Source organism: Plectropomus leopardus, chromosome 3, assembly GCF_026936395.1.
Source record: "Plectropomus leopardus strain MGB_pleo_1.0 chromosome 3, ASM2693639v1, whole genome shotgun sequence".
NCBI classification, from domain to species: domain Eukaryota; kingdom Metazoa; phylum Chordata; class Actinopteri; order Perciformes; family Serranidae; genus Plectropomus; species Plectropomus leopardus.
In genome coordinates this window covers 40,511,046-40,535,041 of record NC_142178.1, presented here as the reverse complement: position 1 = coordinate 40,535,041, position 23,996 = coordinate 40,511,046, and the positions used below count along the sequence as shown (strand labels likewise).

Genomic DNA, 23,996 nt, shown 5'->3' with positions numbered 1-23,996 from the left:
CTGTTTGGGGCCGCAGCAGCTGGCCCCTGGCCCCTGGCCCCTGGCCTCCTGTCACTGAGAAAAAGCGGCTCCAAAGCAGGCTCAGCATCACTGCTTTTTAATATTCACATTTCAGAAAAAGGTAAAAAGATACTGATCAAATCATTTGAATTTTTGCGTTTCCTAAAACAAACGTTATGTTTTGATGCGTTTTTCTGACCTGTCCGTTTCCCGACGAAGGTCTCGTGGTCTTCCTCAGGTCCTCTCAGATTCAGGTCCTGATGGAAAAAAACAAAGCTCCAGTTTTTAACTCAAGGTTCACTAACTCGTTTCTTTTTCCGGAGCGCTCAACCATCAAAATCTGCGTCTGCTCGGCTGTTACCACAGCGACACCTGGGAAGACCATGAGAGGCAGCTGAGAGCTCCAGGAGGAAGGCAAGTAAGAAGACTTCAACTGAGAACCACTGATATTAAAACCTGCAAACACTGATAAACACAACGTCAACTATCATCACATTTTACATGTACAGAGTACCTGAGCAAGTACAGTACTGCAATGTACCTGAGCAGGTACAGTACTGCAATGTACCTGAGCAGGTACAGTACTGCAATGTACCTGAGCAGGTACAGTACAGCTTGAGGAACCTAGTGATGTTTACTAAAAAATGTTAACCTAAAGTAGCTAAAGATGCTGGCTAGACTTTGGTAGTTTTATCCAGCCAACAATATTGGTTAGTTATTGTTAGCTTGAACAAACTACGTATGTTAGCTCTCAATGGTTAGCTTTAACATGCTAACAGTGGTGGCTAGCCTTCATTAGCTTTAACATGCTAACAGCGTGTAAACGGCATAAGTGGAACAACAATTTTGTTTCCTTGCAACTGAAAGGCGCATTAAAAGTTACTCCAATAGAATGATAATGTAATATGTTTTTACTTTGTTATTTTTAGTAAACTATGGCCTTTATTTTCTGACGTCCTGTCAGGTCTCAAATATTCTTTTAGACATTTGCACAATAATAACATGACGTGTAAGAAAGGGAACAACACGGCTCTGTGTGTTGTAGGAGTTTGGTTTAATATTGTATTGAAAAATAAATTAACGAAAATAACTTTAAAATGCAACAGAAGACCCCAAAAAGAAGAAAAAAAATCCAGATTATAAACATTCTTTGCCAGCAGGGGGTGGAATCGCAGTGCTCATGTAAGATTAAATTTACAAATATATATATAAAAAAGGAATTTATTAGACATATCCACAAATCACGAAAGCATTCCTTTACATCCAGTGAGCTGAATCTGGTCTACCACCCAAACCGTTGTTCCTCCAGCTACAAAAAGGTCTAGAAAATTTATATTTATATATGTATATATTTCATACACATGCCCTAAGTGTGGATGTAAAAAACTAAACTGTACAAAAACAAAAAGCACACAGTGGTGATGTTTGTGGATGGAATGATGATTAAACTCAGGAAACAGGATTCAGGAAAACATGATGAGGTCGATGTTCGGAGTGAACCTTTCAGTCGGATTTTGGCTTAAAAAACAGAAACACTGACTCCATCTTCACAAAGTGCTCATGATATACGTCTGTGGCGACGTGGTTTTTAGTGTTTTAACTAAACGGCTCGTGGTGCTTTAAAAACAAGAGGAGGTGGTTCAGTCAAGGTGAAGATGGAATGACGGAGAGGGAATAACACGAGTTAAATAACAATTAAATATTATCGACAAGGTCTCAGCTGAACTGGACTGAAATAATTTAAAAGCTTTATTCTGTGAATCGCTGGCAGTCAGATCCGGAGGAATGAACCGCCAGGTTAAATATGATATCCAAAAATAATAATCCTGACATTACTAAAGACTTCAAAAGTTCATAGTATTTAGTTTCTTTTTTGGAGAGAATTGCCAATCTTTTTGTTGTACGTTAAAGGAAGAATTTAGATGTTTTTAAGTGGAGTAAACGGAGGTTAGCACGGCCCCAGTTTGGAGAAGCAGACAGGAGTACTGACACCGAATCTAAGCAATGTCCCGTGGTGGACAGAGTCAGCGACAAAACATAAACTACTGAAAACAGTCCCACCTAAAGACAAAAAAAATCCACTCAGTTTAAGTGTGTGCTATGCTTGGACTATTTTCATCGTTTTACCTCGACTTCAAAAAGCATTTTCCGTCAATCTGAAGCCGTTGTCTTTTTTCGTCAAAGCCACCAGAAACCAGTAAGTTTAGCTCTGAATCCAAACAAAGACACTGAAATACCAAAGTCGCTCACTGATACAAACTACGGATACCAGCTGTGCCATATTCCCCGCAAGGCAAAGTGGTGACAAAATAAAGCGCACACTTAAGTCACACTGATGCTCAAAGTCAGAGCTTTCTGTCCGTTCACTCGCTAACAATGTTGGCTAGCTTTTGTTAGCCTGTTGGCAAAAAAACACTTGATTTGCAGTTTACAACACCGATGATAGACCCTTATTCATTTTTGTGCTGTTGTGAGCTAGCTCACCCTAAATCTCAGTGCAGCTCTTCTCCATAACAGCGAGCTGAACTAGTTCGCTAACAGCGACTGAAACGTTAGTCCATTAACTGTTATTATTGAAAGTGGACACTCTCGTGAGCCACTATAGATGCGGTTGTTGGCCCAGTTTAGTATGCAAATCATTTTTTAAAATATAAATTTAGTGGGGTGTCCCTGCTTTGTCTCTCGTACAGCTAACATGTCCTGTTCTAAATTAAAGCGCACACTTAAACTGATTATTTTTTGGTGGCTAAAATGTGTGTCGTTGCTGCCTCCGTCCACAGCAGGACATTGCTTAGCTTCTCTGTCAGTACTTCTTCTCCAAACTGGGGCGAGCCAACTAACATCTACTGTAGGTGATACATCAACTATAGATATATCATACAACCCCACTGAAAAAAACCTGAATTATCCCTTTAAGGTGCAGCGCTGGAGCCGAGGCGGAAAGATAAACTGTTTGCCAAAGAACAGTCACAGAGTCCAGACAGGAGGTCTGAACATCTCACTGAACTATGAGCCTTTGAAGTAAACCGGAAACACAAAGAAAGAGGTTAATACTGAAAATAAAGATCAATCGAATCAAAACGAAATTCAGCTCATTTTGGTTACAGTTCCACTTTCACAGAGTCGACAAACTCATGGACGTCCCGTTTAAAACAGAAGCTGTCTGCAGGAAACGTATTATCCACTCAGAACGAGTCGAGCACACGGAGGACGCCCGTTTCTATCGGATTCCTGTGTATTTATCTTAAATTAGCAGATTCAAATGCGATGTTGATTTAAGCCAAATCATGATTAGCTTGGTTTCCTAAGGTTCGTAAGAATGTTTTAGTGACTCATACGGACTAGTTCACCTGCACACTGTCATTTCTGTATCTAAAATATAAATTGTCAAATCTTACGGAGAAGCCTCCTGTTATCTGCTCCCACAGCAGCGTTAAAGACTTTAAAAACTGGAAACCAATGATGAAGATGAGCAACGCTAACATGCTGAACTAACAGTTACTCAGTGAGCCTCACGATACGGTCGACAGCTTTAAGAAGCACCGATGCCTTCCTTTTTGTGGTTTTCCATTAGTAAACTTTTTTGGTACCTCAGTCCAAGTTTCAAGTAACTAAAACCAATATTAGAAGGTGGAGGACATTGCAGACTGGTTTTTGACCTTTGACCTTTTTAAAATATAAGACGTCATCACTTTATTTTTATCCTTTTAAACATTTGTGTGGAATTTTGTCATAATTAGCCTTCAAATTCGTGAGTTATGGTTAATGAGGTTACAGTTACCTTTGACCTTCGACCACCACATTGTAATCGGTTCATTCTTGTGTCCAAATGGATGTTTGTGCCAAATTTGAGGAAACTCCCTCAAGGTCTTATTGAGATAGAAATTCCCTCAAGGCTTTCTTGAGATATCGTGTTCACGAGAATTAGACACAAAGTGACAATGCCATGACCTATGACCATCAAAGTCTAAACGCTTCATCCTTGACTCAGAGTAGACGTTTGGGCAAATTTGAGGAAATCCGCCCACACTGAAGGGAACTTTCTGAAGTGTAAAATCACAAAGATAAAAGGAGCCGTTAGCAAAAAAGAGGAGAGTTGGACCATGTGGTGAACAAGAGGCACGAGTGAACATTTGCCGCAGATATTTGGTTGAGAACGAATTTTCATGCTCGAGTATTTGTTGTTCCTCTAACCTGACAAATTTTTTGGTCATTTAATCATAAATGACATAAAAGTTTAGTTTTCAACATCCTCGTGGCTAGAGGTAGAACTGTTCAAGCACATTTTCCTTTTTCCATGAGTTTGTGATTCTGAGTAAGAAAAACTATAAACTTTTCCCAGAAAGCGAGCAGCTGTTGAAGTCCTAAAAGCGTTCGGTCAGCTGTAGTTTGTCAGTCTGCTCAGTCTGAGAGCCTCTAAGAGTAAAGCTGTAAACTTTGGTTGTGACTCCTCCTCGTGACGCCGCCCTGCGACAGAAACCGACCTGACGGAGACAACAGGAGGGAGGAGAGGAGGGGAACCATAAGGAGGGCTCTGTGGTCATGCTCTTCATTCATACATTCACATAAAAGGGAATGTCGAGTCATCCAGCAGGTGAACACACACCTGGGACAACACTCGGTGATAGAATAATGGCCCCTCCCACCAATAAATACCTTAACCCCGCCCACTGACAAATAATAAAATACACCACACTGCTTCTTCCGGGTCTACGGCGAGTCCTTAAACCTACAGCCGGCACGGCAAGGAACCTTCATCTACAGTCAGAGAACAAAAACTCATTTACACGTCTCAAACCGTCCTAAAAAGTTTCAAAACCGAGCGGAGAGTGAGGGAGAGGGGGGATAAACGTGACGGGAACAAGATGGCGTGCTGCTAGTTTTTCTTCTTGACATTGTTGTTTGAGGCCAGCCGGGGACGCGGCGCCGGGATCAGGCTTCCCAACGGGACTCGACTCCGAGCCACTTCGAAGAGTTTGGAGAAAACCTGCAGGAAGAGGAAAAGGAAGTCAGATGGAGGATCAGCGCTGTTATTTTACCACCAAAATAAGTTTCACAGTTTGTAAAAACTGCAGAAGAAGCTAGTTAAAATTTCATTTAAGTCAAAGTTTATTTCTGGAAAACATTCTCATCCTGTCAGAAAGAAAAGTCTTTACTGCTGCCATTTGGTTGTTCATCACCATAACATCTCACTTCAACTTTATGCAGATGACACACCATTATATCTCATATTAAATTCAAACGTCATGTCTGTTTGTGATGTCGTGTTAGAAGTGATAACTTCTTAAACACAAACGTGTGACATTCTGTAACAGAGTAAAAACCCCAACCACATTTAAGGGAACTGTCAGCGGGGAAACACATCTGGGGTTTAGGTTCATGACTGTACGGGCCGTGTACGAGCTCAAAGGGTACTACACTGAAAGTGTTCGGTGGAAACGTGGTTTTAGTGTCAGATATGTTTAAGAAAGTCGGTATTTACAACATGACTGATGCGGTTCATGGGATCATGATCAGGGCTGCAGCGATGTATCGGTTTACTGTGTATTGTGGTATGAAAATTGATGGTTATACTGTGTACATCTGCTTATCCACTGTAATAAAGGAAGAGATGTGAATGGAGACTCTCACCTTCATACACGCTTTCTTTCTGTTTTTTTTTAAATGGTTGTAAAGTTTTCATTACAGGAATAAATGCTCAACAAAAGAAGCCCTTCTGTTTTCAGTCCTTTAAGCGTCAGTGCAGCTGATAAGTCTGCAATATCATGACATCAGGATATTATCCAACAGCCTTATAGTTAAATTCTCACATCGTTGCAACCCTGATCACATCTATTGCAGAGATCCCTCCGCAGTCGCTCTTCCTGAGCTTTCTGCCATTTTTTCTCCCATTTAAGGTTTTTGTGGGGGGAGTTTTTCTGTAGTCTCTGTGAGGGTCTAAGGACAGAGGGAGGTCGTCTGCTGTTAAACTCTTTAAGGCAAATTCTGATTTGTGATGTTGAGCTTTATACGGAAGCCCTGTGGAGCAAGGAAAATTTTTTTTGGGGGGGGGCAAGAAAATATTTTTCACAAGGCGAGTTTAAAATCATCTCATTATCTCCCAAAACTGTCTGAGAATCTTTTCAGACAGGTGGATCAGGCTGAGGAACCTGGGCAGGAGGCCAGAGCTCACCTTTCGTGGAGTCCTCTGAGAGCATCAGGAGAGAAAACAAAGAGGAGCATTAGGAAGAGGAGGATGAAGAGGAGGATGAAGGATGACAGAAAGAGTCTTTACGATCACTGTTTGTGTTAGTCCACAGAGAGCAGAGGTGATTCAAACATGAGGGAAATGTTTCATTAACCCTTTCAGATCATTCCAATAAAGACTCCTCTAAGAAGTCTAGTGTCGTCTGACTCCACCTGAACGCACAGACTTATTTAACTGGATGTCTGTAAGCCAATCACAGTGCTCCATATCATCTAAAGGCGACCACAGGAGAGACACGCCCCATTTCTTAAGGAAGCACGAGGAACATTATATTTATTATACTGTTAAAGTTCATAATTTCTGTTTACAGTCATCTGAGATGTTTTATTATTGACATTTGTCAAAAAATTATATGAAAGATTTTCAGCTTTTACCCAAAACTCTTTCAAAAATAGCTGTGTGACCAGAAAATGAATACAAGGGAGATACAGTATAAATATCCGCTGAAATACTGCTCAGAAGTACTTTTTCTATAACTTAGTTTTAAATATAAAATTATTATAATTATATATATAGTTTTCAGGACACTTTTCGCTATTTTTAGACATTTTTTCAATAATCCCCCCTACTTTAAAAAAGAAAAGCCTTTAGGTATTTTTTTTTAATCACATCACGAGCACATTTGATCATTGTCTTTTCACATGTTTTGGAAAGAAGTTTTTTTCAACGGTTAAATAGTATGTGAAAGGGGTCTGAATGCAGCGCTAGAAAACTGATGCCGATCCAGGTTTGAAAGGGTTAATTGAACATGGAAAGTGTCGTACAAATAAAGTCTGATTGATTGTCTGAATGAATAAACGAAAAAAACCGATGAAAACAGGATGACGAGAATCAGCAGGTTAAAGTTTTCAGTGACTGAAACCAGACAGGTAGAATCCCGAAAGCCCCGCCCCCTCACCTGTTCCCAGAGGGTTTCAGCCACCTGGTCGATGACTCCTCCCACTTCACGGAACTCTCCGGAGTATTTGGCGTAAGCCCAGACGCAGAGCGCCGTCAGAGCCACGCCCATCACCAGGTTACACAGCGTGGCCACGGAGTTAATGCCCACGAAGCCCGTGACCAGTGACACCACGTACATGATGAACATGACGGCAAACAGCGTGGCAGGCGTCCGCGCGGCGTAGAAGATGTTCTTGCCATCATTGTGCTTGCTGAAGTTGGAGTAGGCCTCGTCAAGCTCCGCCTCCAGCTGCTCCTGGTAGCGCCGGCAGAAATCTTCGCCGCCCATCTTCTTAACGGAGCGGAAGTGCCGCACCGACGCCTGCCGCAGCTCAGCGTGACGGCGCTCCAGCTCCGACGGTGAAATGTAGGGTTTGTCTCCACCGCAGACCTGCGAACAGGACGACAAGAATTTAAAAAAAATATCTGAGTTCTGCTTCAAGTTCAGGTGGTTGTTTGTGCCAAACTGAAGAAATTGCCATGTTTTGTGTTTTTGAGATATCGCGGTCACAAGAATGAAAGGGATGTAAGTTCATGGTGACCATGACCTTCGACAACTTCTTACAGGTCATCCTTGATTCAACTGGTGGTGTGTGACGGTGTGAAGGTGTGATGTTTTACTGGTGTGACGGTGTGTTGGTATGATGGTTTACTGGTGTGATGGTTTACTGGTGTGTTGGTGTGACTGTGTGTTGGTGTATTGGTGTGACTGTGTGTTGGCGTGACTGTGTGTTGGTGTATTGGTGTGTTGGTGTGACTGTGTGTTGGTGTGACTGTGTGTTGGTGTGACTGTGTGTTGGTGTGACTGTGTGTTGGTGTATTGGTGTGTTGGTGTGACTGTGTGTTGGTGTATTGGTGTGTTGGTGTGACTGTGTGTTGGTGTGACTGTGTGTTGGTGTATTGGTGTGTTGGTGTGACTGTGTGTTGGTGTATTGGTGTGTTGGTGTGACTGTGTGTTGGTGTATTGGTGTGTTGGTCTGACTGTGTGTTGGTGTATTGGTGTGACTGTGTGTTGGTGTGACTGTGTGTTGGTGTATTGGTGTGTTGGTGTATTGGTGTGTTGGTGTGACTGTGTGTTGGTGTGACTGTGTGTTGGTGTATTGGTGTGTTGGTGTGACTGTGTGTTGGTGTGACTGTGTGTTGGTGTGTTGGTGTGTTGGTGTGACTGTGTGTTGGTGTATTGGTGTGTTGGTGTGACTGTGTGTTGGTGTATTGTTGTGACTGTGTGTTGGCGTGACTGTGTGTTGGCGTATTGGTGTGTTGGTGTGACTGTGTGTTGGTGTGACTGTGTGTTGGTGTGACTGTGTGTTGGTGTATTGGTGTGTTGGTGTGACTGTGTGTTGGTGTATTGGTTTGTTGGTGTGACTGTGTGTTGGTGTATTGGTGTGTTGGTGTGTTGGTGTGTTGGTGTGACTGTGTGTTGGTGTATTGGTGTGTTGGTGTGACTGTGTGTTGGTGTGACTGTGTGTTGGTGTGACTGTGTGTTGGTGTATTGGTGTGTTGGTGTGACTGTGTGTTGGTGTGACTGTGTGTTGGTGTATTGGTGTGTTGGTGTGACTGTGTGTTGGTGTGACTGTGTGTTGGTGTGACTGTGTGTTGGTGTGACTGTGTGTTGGTGTATTGGTGTGTTGGTGTGACTGTGTGTTGGTGTGACTGTGTGTTGGTGTGACTGTGTGTTGGTGTATTGGTGTGTTGGTGTGACTGTGTGTTGGTGTATTGGTGTGTTGGTGTGACTGTGTGTTGGTGTATTGGTGTGTTGGTGTGACTGTGTGTTGGTGTATTGGTGTATTGGCGTGACTGTGTGTTGGCGTTACCTGCTCCATGCTTTTGTTGTACAAGTCTTTGGCTCCTGCTACAGCTGCAAGGTTATTGGCTTCAGCCGTCGCCTAGGTAACAGATGACAAAACATGCATTCAGGCTGGAGAAGTGGAGTCATCAGATTACAGATCAATACAGAGTGTTTTTACTGGAACTGAGATCTGCTGCAGTCTGATCTCATGGATGCATCAGTTATAAAAGTATCATCCACTCAAACTTAAACACATCTGAACCGTCCTGCAGGTTTTCCACAGGGAGGATACGCTGCGTTCATGTGATGTCAGAGGGTCGCAGTTTCCGAGGTGGGAAATCGTTCTTTTGACTTCATTGTGCTCGTGTTTTATTTTTTTATTTCTATATTTATGAATATATTTTTTTCAATATATTGTTAGGTTGTCATTTTTCATGTTCAGCACTTTGAGCTGCATTTTATGTATGAAAGGTGGATTACAAATAAAAATCATTGTTATTCCGATAAGGCGGAGCTGCGCCAACAACACAGAAACTTCATTTCCCAGAATCCCCCTCTCTCAACTCTGAACTCTGCTTCTTAAAGGAGCAGCAGTCTCTGGTGAATGTCTCTGTAGCTGTTTCCATTTTTTTATGACAATGAAGAGCAAAGGAAACAGATAAAGTCAGCCCTGATTTCAAAGAAATGTATTCTAAACCACTGAAATATAGCCTAAACATAGCTTTGCCCGACTTATATCGTTTCTAACTCATCTAGGTCACTCTACATGGAGAGCAGGTGAACATTAATACCATAATTATTAACATTAATACCATAAATATACCTTATACCCTCTATATTACACTTTATATGTGATCAAAATTTGATAACTAATATGTGAATTCATAAAAAAATTTCCTAGCATTGACCAAACACTTTTACCGGCCATGTTTACGCATTTATGACGGAGAAGTCGTGACTGTAATTATTCTGCCGTCACATGAACGCAGCGTTAATACATTTAGATGAAACATCACTTCACGTCCTTTAACAGATGAACAGTCTGGTGTTTGATGATGTCTGGATGTATAAAGTCCAGCAGGTGGTGCTGTTCAACAGTGAGACGATCTAAAGAACAGAGTGTGTGTGTGTGTGTGTGTGTGTGTGTGTGTGTGTGTGTGTGTGTGTGTGTGTGTGTGTGTGTGTGTGTGTGTGTGTGTGTGTGTATTGAGCTGACCTGCAGCATTGACTTGGGGTGAGGGAGCTCCTCTCCCTGGTAGATCTTCATGTAAGCCTGAAAAACACGACAGATAATTACAGGAGACATAAAAACATTTACAAAGACAACATCCAAAAGACTGCAGGAGATTTACAAAAAGATTCAATTTAACTCTTTAACCCTTTAGACTGTTTGGTGCAATTTAGTCTACCTCCAGAGCAGACAGTTTCACATTTTCAGGCATCTTGCTGAAAAGTAATAATAATAATAATAATAATAATAATAAATTTCATTTATACACTGCCTTTCACAATACTCAAAGAAGCTTATTAATTTCTCAGGTCTTGACACCACTAACAAAACCAGCAGAGCCAGTGAAACATGATGGCGGTGTGAAAGATGATGGTGTGAAAGATGAAGGCGGTGTGAGAGATGATGGCGGTGTGAAAGATGATGGTGGTGTGAAAGATGATGGTGGTGTGAAAGATGATGGCGGTGTGAAAGATGATGGTGTGAAAGATGAAGGCGGTGTGAGAGATGATGGCGGTGTGAAAGATGATGGTGGTGTGAGAGATGATGGTGGTGTGAAAGATGAATGAGGTGTGAACGGCGGCGTTAAGAAAACACAAACTGACTTTGAAGTAGTGCAGCAGGTCTCTGCAGGTGATCTTCGCTCCTCCGATCTCTTTCTCCACCAGGTTCTCTGCAGACAGCAGCGTTGGGACCAGCTTCACCAGCTCCTTCTTAAACTCCTCGTCGATGTCTGACACACAAACGCAACACACGTCATCACACACAATCCTGCCGTCTGTCCCCGAGGACGTCCCGTCTGCGTCCGTGTCCCTGTCTTACCGCTGAGCCGTCCGTCAAAGTGCGGGTTGGTGGCCACCTTGAGGCCGGGGTGAGGCAGCAGGAAGCAGCTGATGTTGGAGAAACACGAGTGGATGTGTTTCCTGACGTTCTGGAGCTCCTCGTGCTGGTTCTGCTTCACCTGGGGACAGAGACAAGGACATGAGGACAGATGGGGACATATCAGTCTGCAGATGTGAAAGACGTCCTCCTGGGCGGGGACACAGACCTGCAGTCTCTTCTCCAGGAAGCTGCGTCCTCCCTCCAGTCCATACGGGTGCTCGTAGGGGTAACTCCAGTCTCTGATCAGGAACATCAGCGTCTGCACACACGGACACAGTCAGCTGACTGATCAGGGACGAGATCAACAAACATTTATTCCAGTTTGACAGCTTCACGTTTGTTTGCAGCTCAAATCATAACTTTAGGAACTTCTTCCAGCTGCTGAGTGACTGAAGGTCAAATATCTAAACTATCGAGGACCGTGAGGCGGGGTCTCACCTGAAAGGGTTTCTCGTAGACCTCCTCCATGGCCAGGCGTCCGTACTCGGTGAAGAGCTGCGGAGAGGAAACGAGCGGCGGGTTAAAATCCGATCAAACATCACAACACAGACAGAAAGCTCCGTTAGTTTGGGAACACGCAGCAGATCGGATTCATCCGGTGAAACTTTTCCATCTGCGTCCGTCTGAAAACTCTGAGCCGCAGCAGCCGAGAGGATCTGTGTTTGTGTCAAAGCTGGCAGCTGACGCGTCATCAGCGCCTGAATTTACAGCAGAAGAGTCATTTTTAACCCTTTGAAAGCTGAGAAAATCTCTTTTAAAAAGTGGGTGAACGAGGCAACGAGCAACGTCACAATAAACGTCCAACAAACTGCAAGAAATTAGCAAAATTACTGAAAATATTGTTTTATAATGAGGGAGGATTATTATAAAAATTACCAAAAAAAAAAACAAAACAAGGAAAAATGTATAGAAACGTATATTTATAAATATAATGATTTTACATTTAAATCTATGTTACTGAAAAAAATAAAATAAAAACTAAAGTCATGTATCATTTTTATTTTCAGGTATTTTCGTGTTTTGACTTTTTTTCTCTTTTATGTAATCTTTTCGACAATTTTTGGGCCATTTCTTTTAGGTTTCAAAGCGTTAAAGAAAGAATCTCAACATTTTTCGAGGAGTCTCAATTTAACCCTTTGAAAGCTGAGCAAATCGTCTTCTTCCCATGTTTTTGACATAAAACTACAAAAAAATCCAAGAAATCAGAAAAAAAGTTAAAGAAACAGAAACACAGAAATGACCTGAAAAATGTTTTTAGGTAATTTTCTTTAAAATGTTTTTAACTTTTTTTTTTTTTTTAAATGTACACATTTCACATTCAAGAAAACATGGTGGCTTCCAGCATGTTTTTTTTTTTAAGAATTTCAATTAATAAAATGAAAAACATTTCCATTAAAAATTGTTTGGCAATTTTTAGAGAGCAATTCTTGACTTTTTTTTTCTTTAAAAATTTCTCCGCCATTTAAAAAAGAAAATAAATAAACATTTGGTGATTTTAAAAAGGCACAAATGGCCATTTATTTCATTTTAAATTGTTGGTAGTTTTCAATGAAACATGAGAGGAATATCTTATTCAAAAATCACCAAAACATTTTAAAAAATGACAGAAGAAAACCTGCTGTCAAAAAAAAAATTCATTCACTTAATGTTGGATTTTCACATTTCCGACTGTCCTTGAACACATCATGTGTTATTATACAGGTTTGTGGAACAAAACTTCATGATTTTTTTTCAAAACTTGCAGGGCGTATTTCATTCCCAGAACCTTTCCAGGCCTGGAAATTGCTATTCACAAAATGACTTTTCTAGGTTGTCCATGACCCGTCTTATCTATCTAGATAATTTTTGGACATTTTCTTATAATTTTCTGTCACTCTTTTACATTGCTCTCAGGTCAGTTCCTGTTTTCCAAACTTTGTTTTTTTTTTTTTTTTTGTTTCTGTGTCGAAGGTTTAAATGCTCGTAAAAGCCGTCTGATCACTTCACTGTTAGCCTGACGTGGCTCCAGGGTTCAGACAGTTGAAATATCCGTCGTGCAGCTCTGGGATGTAAAATCAGAGCTGGGCGCTCGCAGTGTGACTGACAAGTCTGACGAGCAGCCGGGACCAAAGATGGAGGCAGAGATGTCTGTCGGGCTCTCGGTCCGAGCCGTTCGCTGCCTCATAAGGCCGTCCGTCCCGATATGGAGCTCTGCGCTCTCAGAGAGACGAGCTGGCACAGGGACGCTGCTGTCGATCTGCCGGATCAGAAACCAGCAGCTGCTCCGTCAGCTGAGGAGCTGTGAGATATTTTATCATCAGCAGTTTCTGCTGATCAGCAAGACGAAGACTGAGACAACTGGACGGATATTTCAGGGTTTCAAGACCTAAACCACCAACACGTGGAGGTAAACTGCACAACTACAGAGCAGGATTCAAACATCTTAACGTGGCTTAGGGACTGTCTGTTATTTATCAGAGGGGAGGGGAAAAATGGGAGGCATGTCTTACTATTTTTTTTAAAAAGTTTTTAATAGTGTTAAATAGTTTTTTAATTTTTAAGTTTTTATTTTTTTTATTTTCAGGAATACAACTTTAAATGGCTGTATTTTCAATTTATTTTACTCTCAGTTTATTTGAAAGAAAACACCGCTTCACAAATGTTTTCCATTTAAAAAAAAAAAATGTTTGGCCATTATTTTGGCAATTCTTAGAGAGAAAAAATTTGATTTTTTTTTTTCATTTCCAGTTTGCAAAGCAGGTTTTTTCTTCTAAATTTTATTTTGTGACTTTTTAAAACATATATATTTTCCTTATTTTTCTTTTTTAAAAAAACGGACAATTTTTAAAGAAAATATGTAAAGCAGGTTTTCTTTGAAGATCACTAAAACTTGGGGTGCTCTGGTGGCTCAGTTGGTAGAGCGCCCAAAGTACAGAGGCCGTGTCCTCGCCGCAGCAGCTGCGGGTTCGAGTCTGGCCTCCGTCCTTTGCTGCATGTCATTTCCTCTGTTTCCCTCTTCACGCTGCATCTGTCCTCTCCAATAAAGGCAACAAAAGCCCCAAAAAATATCTTTATCAAACCTACACCATTTATCACAGCTAGACACTGTAAAAACAGAAATAGTCCGATTTTCAAAGATCTGACGGTCCTTGAACACATCATGTGTTATTGTGCATGTTTCTATAACTAAATTTCACAACTTTTCCAAAATCTTCTGGGCACATTCAGTTTCCCAAAACCTTTCCAGGCACTCGTTTCTTGGCATTAAAGTAAACGGAAACTAAAAAACAGCCACATCACAACATTAGATGGCGTATGATGTAACGTTATCGCGGTGCAGAAGGAAAACGTCACACCTGCACGCAGAAACATGTTCCACGTGTTGATAATCCTGATATCCTAATCCTGACTTTGCCTGACAGAAGACATAAAGTAAACAGGACGGAGCGGTCCGCCGCCGTCAAAGCGCTCCGGGAAGCTTTCGCTTTCGGAAGTGCGTGCAGGTGGATTACTGACCTGCAGGTGCTGCAGGTCGTCTTCCTGGACGTTCTGGGACAGGTTGTACACCTGAAACACACACAGACCTCGGCCCGTCAGTGACATCACAGCGACACCGTCATTAAGAGCTCGGAGACGTTAAACACGGCTGACCTGCACGGAGCTGGTCATGGTGCTCAGGGCGAACAGCGTGGCGCAGTCTTTGATGGTCGACTGGCTGTCAAACGCCCCCTGTGTGTCGATGAGGAGAACTGCAACCTGCAACAACAAAAACGCGTTTTTATTCCGAGATCGCTCAATAAAAATAAAACTGATGAGTCAGTGTCATCATTTGGGATCATCTGGTCGTCTCTTTTAACCCTTCGAAACCTGAAGAAATTGTCTTCTGAACATGTTTTTGATTAAAAAAAATTCAACCAAAGAGCTTAACTTAACACACGGACCAAAAAACAGCAAGAAAAAGTTCCAAGAAAATCACCCAGAAAAAGTTTTTTAATTAAACTGTTTCTGTTAATATATACTTACAATTAAATAAATCTAAATAAATTTTCAAAGTTCATGGGAAAAAAAAGGTATAAAACTGCTGTCACGGCAGATGAAGTGTGTAACATTTCAGAATATCATCTGAGAAACTGAATTTTTGGCAGAATTTTGAATTCTGTTGCAGTCTGTGGGAAAATGGCGTCTTTAAACATCAGTTTTTCATGTATGGATCAAATCAATCTTTGTAAAAACTACTGATCAGCATCTCTCTGCTGTCTTCATGAAGTCTGCAGATTCTCAGAGTTTAGTCTTGATGAGTGAGTTTTTGGCAGCAGTTTGAAATCTGCCTTTCCATGCACAGACAGCTGATATCCTGCCCCCTGCTGGACGGCTCAGTCACAGTGAGGTAACCATGAACACACTTCGCTGCCTGAAACATGTTTATAACGGAGCACTTTGGCTGTCTGGGTGTTGGGTGTGAACTGACCTTGCAGCCGTCTGGTTTCTCCACCACGAACACCTCGCTCCAGGCCAGGATGCCCGTGGTCTCCCTCTCGCAGCCGCCTCGCCAGGTGAAGCCGGTCAGAGGCTCCTCCTCGCCGCCGACCCACGAACCGGACTGGACAGAGAGAGGAGGGTGAAGAGGTCATCACACGGTCGCTGCTACAGTTTAATATTAACGACAGACTCGAGACTCAGACTCAGAATTAAATCCTTCATGTGATGAATCAGATTTACTGCTGAACTGGAGACGGAGCTGTTTAAACACGCAGAGTCTCTTTCTGTTCGGTTATTTATTGCGATGATTAACGATAATGTAGATTACGGAGCAGCTTCTTTCCCCAGGCTGCGAGACTCCTCAGCTCCTTCAACTCCAGAAAGATGTCGCAGAATTTAGGATCAACTTCAATTTTATTTCTTCTTAAACTACGTTAAAGAAAAATGACAATAAAGCTACCTTGTACCTTATTATGATCATTTTTATTCGGGGTCAACTGATATTGGTTTTTCAGAGCAGATACAGATACTTCTTATTAGTAGTTAATGAGACCGATAACCGATATTTGGAACCCACAAGAATTTACAATCAAATTTAAAAACTTTGTCAATATTTAGAATTTGGAATATAACAAACTCCAACACAACGCATTGTTTAAATGCCTTCAGGAAATGTTTAATCAAAATTGAAACTTTCAACATCAAAAACAGGAAATTACCAGCAACTTTTTTATAAAGTCAACAAACAGAAACAGCTCTCTGAGGTTTAACAAAGTAAAAGTTCCTCCCATGCTGACACTCTCTTTGCTCTTTTTAATTCATTAATTTTATCGCCAATCATTAAAATAAAATGAAGATACAGATAATTGGCAAAATCTCAAATATCGGTCCCAATAATCGGCCAGGCTGATAATCTGTCCACCCCTAATTTTTAATCTGGAAAATATTTTTGTCATATAGTTTAAACATAATGGCCATAAATTAGACAGAATGGACACATCTGACAGTCGACAGATTTTAAAATCATCATCATCGTTCTCCCCTTTATGATTATTAATAAACAATTAATCCGCTGAAACATTAAGCAGCGCCTGTGCGGTCTGATCCCGGGCTCGTTCTTCATGACCTGTGCAAGAGGCGAGTTAAAATGCAGCACTACCGTGACCTGACCTGGGTGGGCGGGGCCTATTCCACACATAAAGATGGCCTTTATGTGTGGAATAAGCAGCAGTGAGCCGTGCGGAGGCCCAGCCACAGAGCCGCCATTGTGACGGCCCAAAATCCTCTTTACAGCATCATGAAACCCTCCAGAATGTTCCTCAGCGCTTACTGTAGATTAACACGGCCAAAGGTCGACCGACACACACACACACACACACACACACACACACACACACACACACACACACACACACCCCCGCCCCCACACACACACACACCCACACACACACACACACACACACACACACACACACACACAGACACACACACACACACACACACACACACACACACACACACACACACACACACACACACACACACACACAGTTTTACTCCAAACTCTCCTCTTCAGATTACAGTTAACCTGTTCAGACCTGGATCGACATCACTTTTTGTGCTGCATTCAGATGCAAATAGCATCTCTTTTTTTGCACATTTTCAGAAGACTTTCTTGTGACTTTTAACCAATCCACCAATGATGATCACTAATAATTTACAGCAAGTTCACTGCAACTTCTTTTATTGAGTGAAAAAAAGGAATAATTCAAACTATCTCCCTGAGGTTTTACAGAGTAAACTTTCCCCCCATGCTGACACTTTCTTTGTGTCGCAGACTGCCTCCCTGCTGCTGGCTCCATGCACTTTTTCATTCACTCATTTTATTGGCAGTGATCAAGATAAAATACTGATACGGATAATTGGTGAAATGCTAGATATCGGCTCTGATAATCAGCGGGGCCGATAATCAGTCGACACCTAATATTAAACACATTTTTGATTTCTAAATGACTTCAGGGGGCCGCGTGAGCAGACGTGTGTCACGTGACCTCGGTCAGCAGCGTACCTGTTTGTACATGAAGCGCAGCATGAAGTCCAGCAGGAAGGACTTGCCCTTGCGGAAAGCTCCGGCCACGGAGACGACGACCACGTGGAGGTCCTGCACCTCCTCCTGCAGCAGCAGCCGCTCCAGCGCCTCCTCCTGCAGCGAGAACGAGTGCTCCTCCTCATTCGCCACCACAATCTGCACCGGCCTGGCCACGCCCACCTCCTCCTCCTCCTCCTCCTCCAGCAGGTCGTCGTCCTCCTCGCGCCTCATCGGGGAGGTGTCTGATTTGAACCCGTGGCCTCCTGCAGGAGAAAGTGGCGTGGACAAAGTTTGACAGATCAACGAAAAACACCGAACACACCACGCTGAGCTTTTATTGGCTGTTCTCAGGGTCACAACTTTACCAAAATCTATTTCTGAATAATCTGAGGTCACGCTGTAGAGCAGAGTTACACTTTAAATCAATATAAACAGCATATAAATTACAATTATCGCCACGCAGTTACATGCCTCCACGCACCATCAAGTTACAGTTCAGTCAGAGCTGAGCGATACGGCTTCGAAATAAAATCATGACATTTTTAGACAATATCGCAATACACGATGTTTATCAAAATATTTTGAAATCTCCCCTAAACTACTGTAAACATCTAAAATAAAGAAATATTGGATGAACTACAGTTACAAATAAAGCAGCTAAAGCCAAAACATAAAGTAACATAAACTACTGTTATAATTTAAAGTAGTTATAGCTCTGCAAAAGACCAGCTTTTTGTGCTGAGTTCATTTCTTTAACCAACATCAGTCCTAATCAGAAATATTAAATTTTCATTCATTGTCAGAATTTTAACCCTTTAAGTGCTTTTATATTTCATTGATTTATTTTTTTCAACCAACATCAGTCCTGATGATAAATATAATATATTAATTCATGTTTAGAATTTTAACCCTTTAAATGACAAGTTTTTGTCATGATGCCACTATTTTGTTTCCAATATACTACATGCAAAGTACATTTTTGTGACAGGTCACCTAGTGGAAATAGCATGTATTTCCTCCATATGCCAAATATGGTCAAAATGACCTCATCAGGTGGAAAATAGTCAAAATGACAAATTCAGAGTCAAAAGCCCAGAATGACACCCAGAAATAATACAAGTCCTGTTTTTCTGCTCTGATGGCTGTGGGATCAAAAATGTCAGTTTGAATGGGTTTCAATGGAGCATTTTTGGACCTGAACAGTCTGAATGTAACTATTTAGTTTCCACAGTGTATTTTAGACTTATTGTAGGAGCTGAGCTGCAAATTCACTGATTACACTCAAATACACAATCTGGACTACATTTAGGACACATGCATCAACACACACACAGTTATCACAACAGGAAGAAGAAAAGAGTAAAATGAGGCACAGTCTCTAAACGGTTAAAGTTACTGCACATTGTCCCGACGTGGTGCAGCTCTGATGCTGGTTTTGACAAACGTGCGTCAGACGTGTTCTTCTCTCTGATCTGCAGTCAGACTCGGCTGCTGGACGGATAAACGTCCCTGACGTCCTCCAGTCAGAGCAGCTCCACAGCAGCTCGGCCCAGAGGACGGCTGAGGGGAAACGCTGCTATTATGGGATGGCAGAGCTGGCTGCAGGCTTACAGTAAACAGTCAGTTTGAGGCTGTGGAGCCTTCAGCTGTCCATGTACGGCAGCGCGCACACCTCACTGATCCACAGTCATCTGGATACCTCACCTCCAGCTGCTTCAGCCGTCACCTGATTGGTCGCAGTGGAAAGTTTTGTCAGATTTTTGTCTGTCTCGCTTTTACTGATTGTGTTTTTACTTATTCTGTATGTTTTACTGACTTTAACTGACTTTAGCTTTGTTTCTGTTGAGCATTTTTGAGTATTGGAAGCGCTCTATAAATAAAATGTATTAGTATTTGTGTGAATTCTGCATCGTTTCCGTCTCTGTGCATCAGTTTACGGGGGCCGTGACCTCGATAGTTATGTGACAGCGCTCGCTCTGACGCCGTCTTGTGACTCCACAGCTAACCGAGCAGCAGCCTGCGGCCTCATGGGAAGAGGAGTCTTCATTGAGGTCAGTGCTGAGCTGATCGCACCATGTGAGCGCTCCGCAGGCAACAGCAACAGCAACAGCAACAGCAACAGCAACAGCAACAGCAACAGCAACAGCAACAGCGCCGCTGAGCTGCCTCCATCACATCCAGCAGACAGGTGGCCGGGTAAAACACACACCGTCACACCGTCACACCGTCCTGTACAGGACGTAAATAATGAACAGCTCCACTCACACACTGCCGTGAGCATCTTTCAGCTTTAACTGAGGCTTTTAAGACGTCCAGTGATCCGGTTAATTCAGCGTCACAATGTTCTCTCTGTGCAGCACACGAGCCGCCCGAGGAAAAATACTCCTACAGCACAAAATACTCAAGACACTCAACCAGTGATACTCAACTGATAGGGGCCCTGGTGGCCCCCAAACATTTTCTAACACACAATAAAAATAAAGTGATTGACACTGTGAATTGTTTTTGTTCTTTTAGTGTCCATAATGTGTCAGAGTGAATAAAAAGACACCAAAATAGAGCTTGTTGATCAAAAAAAAGAGCCAGAGGAGGATCCCCCACACCCCCGACAGAGGACACAGCTGAGACACTGATGTCCTAAAATACTAGAAACGTCCTAAATCTGATGTATTTGTTTTTGCACTTCCACATTTAATCATTAGGGCCTGCTTTATTATCATAAACACAAATATTATACATTAATATTATTTTCTGCTTTCATTGAGTTTATTTTTTCAACCAACATCAGTCCTAATCATAAATATCAGATACTCTTTAATTTTCAGAATTTTAACCCTTTAAATTCCAGTTTTTTGTGATGACACCATTATGTTTTTAGATGTAAAAAAACAAACATGAATAATAAATTAAGTGCAATAAAAATGTTTTGTCCCTAAAAATTGTTGAATATTCGGCATAAATAAACGTTGTCTTAATATTGATCAAAATAATCGTGATTTTCATTTTGGCCTAGGGCTGGGCGATAAAACGATAACGATATCAATCATGAATTACTTTTTCTCGATTGAAATATGAGATGTAGTCGTTAGAATGTCGATATGTAACGTCATGTCTGACAGCCGCTCTGACTGGAGCAGTTTTACAAACACTCTCGCTCCTGCAAGGTTTTCCAATAAAACACCTGTCACTGCGCACGACCAATACACACAGAGGTGGCTATTAATAGCGTCTATACCACTGATTCATCAGTGGCACCTGTAAGCCAGGCATCACCAACTGGTGGAACTGATCCGGACCAAAACTATGTCCTATCGGGACCCGTGGCCAAGTGACAAAATGTAAGAATGAGAACAGTTTTTTAATTTGCTAGGCAATTAATTGAAAAATAATTGAAACCGACATTCAAAACCTCTAACCGACAAAACCTTTCACATGTTGGGTATTTCGGTTATTTTTAAGTTAATTCATTTAAGTTAAGTCATTTTAAGTCTGTTAACTCTTTTCCCACAGGGGCTACAAACTCCCACGCATCAGCCTTGCGTGTCACGCTTTTGGGCTCTGTCTCACATTCTCATGCCACTCAGGAAAATCTCACGCCAAAACACAGTAAGGACAGAAGTGTTGAACAATCATGTAAAAAGTGAAGGACTTTGACTGTAGAACAGCTGAGTGTTTGACAGCCACAGCATCCGACAGCAGCGCAGTGAGACAGACAAACAGAGCGCAGCTTCTCCTCACAGCACCAAAGTGTCTGAAACAGACACATCTGCAGAGGTGAAAGTGACTTCTTTAGACTCTACAGACGACTTTGTGTTAGTTTCAGCTTTAATCAGACTTTGGATGAATTATTTAGAAACACCAGGACGCATCGCTCCGTGTCTCATCCGGCCGCTCGCGCTGAACTCTCATTATTATTACCAGGGGCAGATGTAATGTTTTGGGGGCCCGGGGCCACAAGCACATGAGCTTATTTTCAGCCTTTCTCTAACTGTGAATATCGGCAGGCTGTTGGCAGCTATAGGAGAAGTAGGCCGACTCAAAAGTTTTTAATTCCTGAGTAAAATGATTAACAGCACAGAAGTTTGACAGAAGCTGAAGTCAGAGTCCTGCAGTCAGGAGAGGTTGGACTATTATCAGCACAATGTGCTTCAATTTACCTGAAGTTTGTTTCAGCTGGAGCTTTTCATTTTTATATAATGATGGAAAGTTTAATAAATAATAATAAATCATATGTTTATTACACTCCAACACACCATGGTCACATGACACTGTGTCAGTGAACTATGAGGGCAAAAAAAAACACAAAAAAAGAGCCAAATAAACGTTCTTTAATCGTAATCAAAGTAAAATGTTCAGTTAATGGTGATATTGATTTTAGGTATGAGGCTCGGACCTTTGCTGGGAGGAAATTTTAGTAACTGGACCATTTTGAGTTTTAGTAGAATAGGTCCTCCAGTTGGTGATGCTGTTCTACAGTATATTTGTCATGTTCAATGTCTGACAGAAAATAAATATTCAAACAAAATGTAACCGATATTGACTATGAAAAAATTATCGTAATAACACTTTATTCCATATTGCCCTATTTTGGCCATAATCACTCGTCCTGCTGCAGTAATGTCTCACTGACTTTCACGTCATTAGTTCACAAATAAAACACCACAGATGCGAATAAGCACATTTTTCTGCTTCATCAGACAGGCCGAGCTGACCGCTGAACTCCAGTCAAGTCATTTCACGCCGCTGAACTTCCTCCTCGAGCGTCACCGCCTCATTACAGCCGCCAGCAAATGAGTCACACGTCTGTTATTAACATGTGTGAACAGGAACATCATACAGTCCTGTCTGTCTGCATTCACACGCAGAGACTCACTGTTCACAAGCTGGTCGTTTGTCACACCTCAACATACACGCACGTACACACACACACACACACACACACGCACACACACACACACACACACACGCACACACACAGCATGGTTCTAGGATTTAAGGACATTTCTCGAATTTTAGGAGTTTTGAAGGGTTTTTGGACATTTCTTGAATTTTAGGAGGTTTCTTAGATCGTAGAACATTTTTCGAATTTTAGGACATTCCTCAAATTCTAGGAATTTCATTGCCAGGAATTTAGGTTGTTTCAAGGATTTTAGGATTTTTCTTGAATTTTAGGACATTTCTCAAATTTTAGGCATTTCTACAATTTTGGACATTTCTTGGATTTTGGCATGTTTGAAGGATTTTAGAACAAACTTGAATTTTAGGACTTTTCTTAGATTGTAGAACATTTTTAAGACTTTAGGACATTTCCAGGATTGTAGGATGTTTAAAGGGTTTTAGGACATCAGTGTCTCAGCTGTGTCCTCTGTCGGGGGTGTGGGGGATCCTCCTCTGGCTCTTTTTTTGATCAACAAGCTCTATTTTGATGCTGTTTTATGTCTCTGACACCTTATGGAGACTAAAAGTACAAAAACTGTTCACAGAGTCCATCACTTTATTTTTGTTGTCAGTTCGAAAATGTTTGGGGGCCACCAGGGCCCCCTGTTGGGGCCCCTCAGTTGTGTACATTGTGTCAGTGTCTATGTGAACCTCCCTGTTGTCTCCTCGTTAGCGCAGCTGAGCTTTGACAGCATCTCAAGTTAGCGGCTAACCACCGTGAGCTAACTAGCGAACACAGAGCCGTTACCGGAGCCGGTAATGAACCGTTAGAAACACCAGAACAATGCAGAGTTAGCCGTCGGAGGCTAACGGCTCCGTTAGCTGCTCGGCTAACAACAAACCGGAGGACGGACGGACGGTTAACGGCGGAACACCGACCGCTCCGCCGGAACCAGCGGGGACACACCGGTGTGGGTCAGAGCCTGCCCCCGGTGACAGAGCGATTTCTCCGGTGATGCTTTTGATTCGCAGCGGGATGTGAAGGAGATTCGGTTAATCGACGGAGCGGAGCTGCAGAGTCATTTCATGGCCGGGCTCCGGCACCGGGCGGCGGGCGCTCGGTCACGGACACTCCCCCCGCTGTGCTCCGCGGTGCCGGTACCGTCCTGCCCCCCCTCCCGGTGTGTGCGCGGTGTTTACCTGAAGAGAAGAAGCTGTTCTTGTGGCTCCGCTGCTTCAACCTGCTCTCCTCCGCCGCCATCTTTACTGACCTGCAGCAGGAGGCTCTGACGTCACTGAGCTCGCAGCGGCGGCGGGGTCCGCGAGGTCCTAAAGTACCGAGCCAGGCCCCGCCCCCACACACACTAGCCCCGCCCCTTTAACCCCTTAGGGACTGTTCGTTATTAACCCTTCGGCACTGTTTGTCTCATTTTAGGCTCTTTTAATCCTTCATGTTGTGATAATTGTGCGCGTTCATGCATATGTC

General features: G+C 42.3%; 1 protein-coding gene across 2 annotated transcripts; it reads right to left on the bottom strand.

Moving 5' to 3' along the window:
• Positions 1-1,035: 1,035 nt before the first annotated feature.
• LOC121939530 (atlastin-2-like) lies at positions 1,036-23,836 on the bottom strand. Of its 2 annotated transcripts, XM_088075187.1 has the most exons (14): positions 23,711-23,836; positions 17,612-17,895; positions 15,533-15,664; positions 14,716-14,820; positions 14,581-14,631; positions 11,524-11,580; positions 11,252-11,344; positions 11,026-11,164; positions 10,809-10,936; positions 10,192-10,248; positions 9,001-9,072; positions 7,146-7,577; positions 6,173-6,187; positions 1,036-4,987 (listed from the first exon to the last, which is right to left on the bottom strand). In XM_088075187.1, the coding sequence occupies exons 1-14, from the start codon at positions 23,769-23,771 to the stop codon at positions 4,877-4,879; spliced, it is 1,737 nt and encodes a 578-aa protein (XP_087931313.1). In that variant the 5' UTR covers positions 23,772-23,836; the 3' UTR covers positions 1,036-4,876. The 2 variants fall into 2 exon arrangements, with proteins under 2 accessions (XP_087931313.1, XP_087931314.1); XM_088075188.1 differs by lacking the exon at positions 6,173-6,187.
• Between the last annotated feature and the right edge of the window lie 160 nt (positions 23,837-23,996).

Bases quoted from the DNA above. Each gene is read 5' to 3' on its own strand.
- LOC121939530 (XM_088075187.1), bottom strand. From the start codon at position 23,771: ATGGCGGCGGAGGAGAGCAGGTTGAAGCAGCGGAGCCACAAGAACAGC. The intron at 11,581-14,580 runs GTCAGTAATCCA...TCCTCTCCGCAG, and splicing joins ACGACCTGCAGCACCTGCAG to CTCTTCACCGAGTACGGACG. The intron at 11,165-11,251 runs GTCTGTGTCCCC...CTCTGTCCCCAG, and splicing joins TCCTGGAGAAGAGACTGCAG to GTGAAGCAGAACCAGCACGA.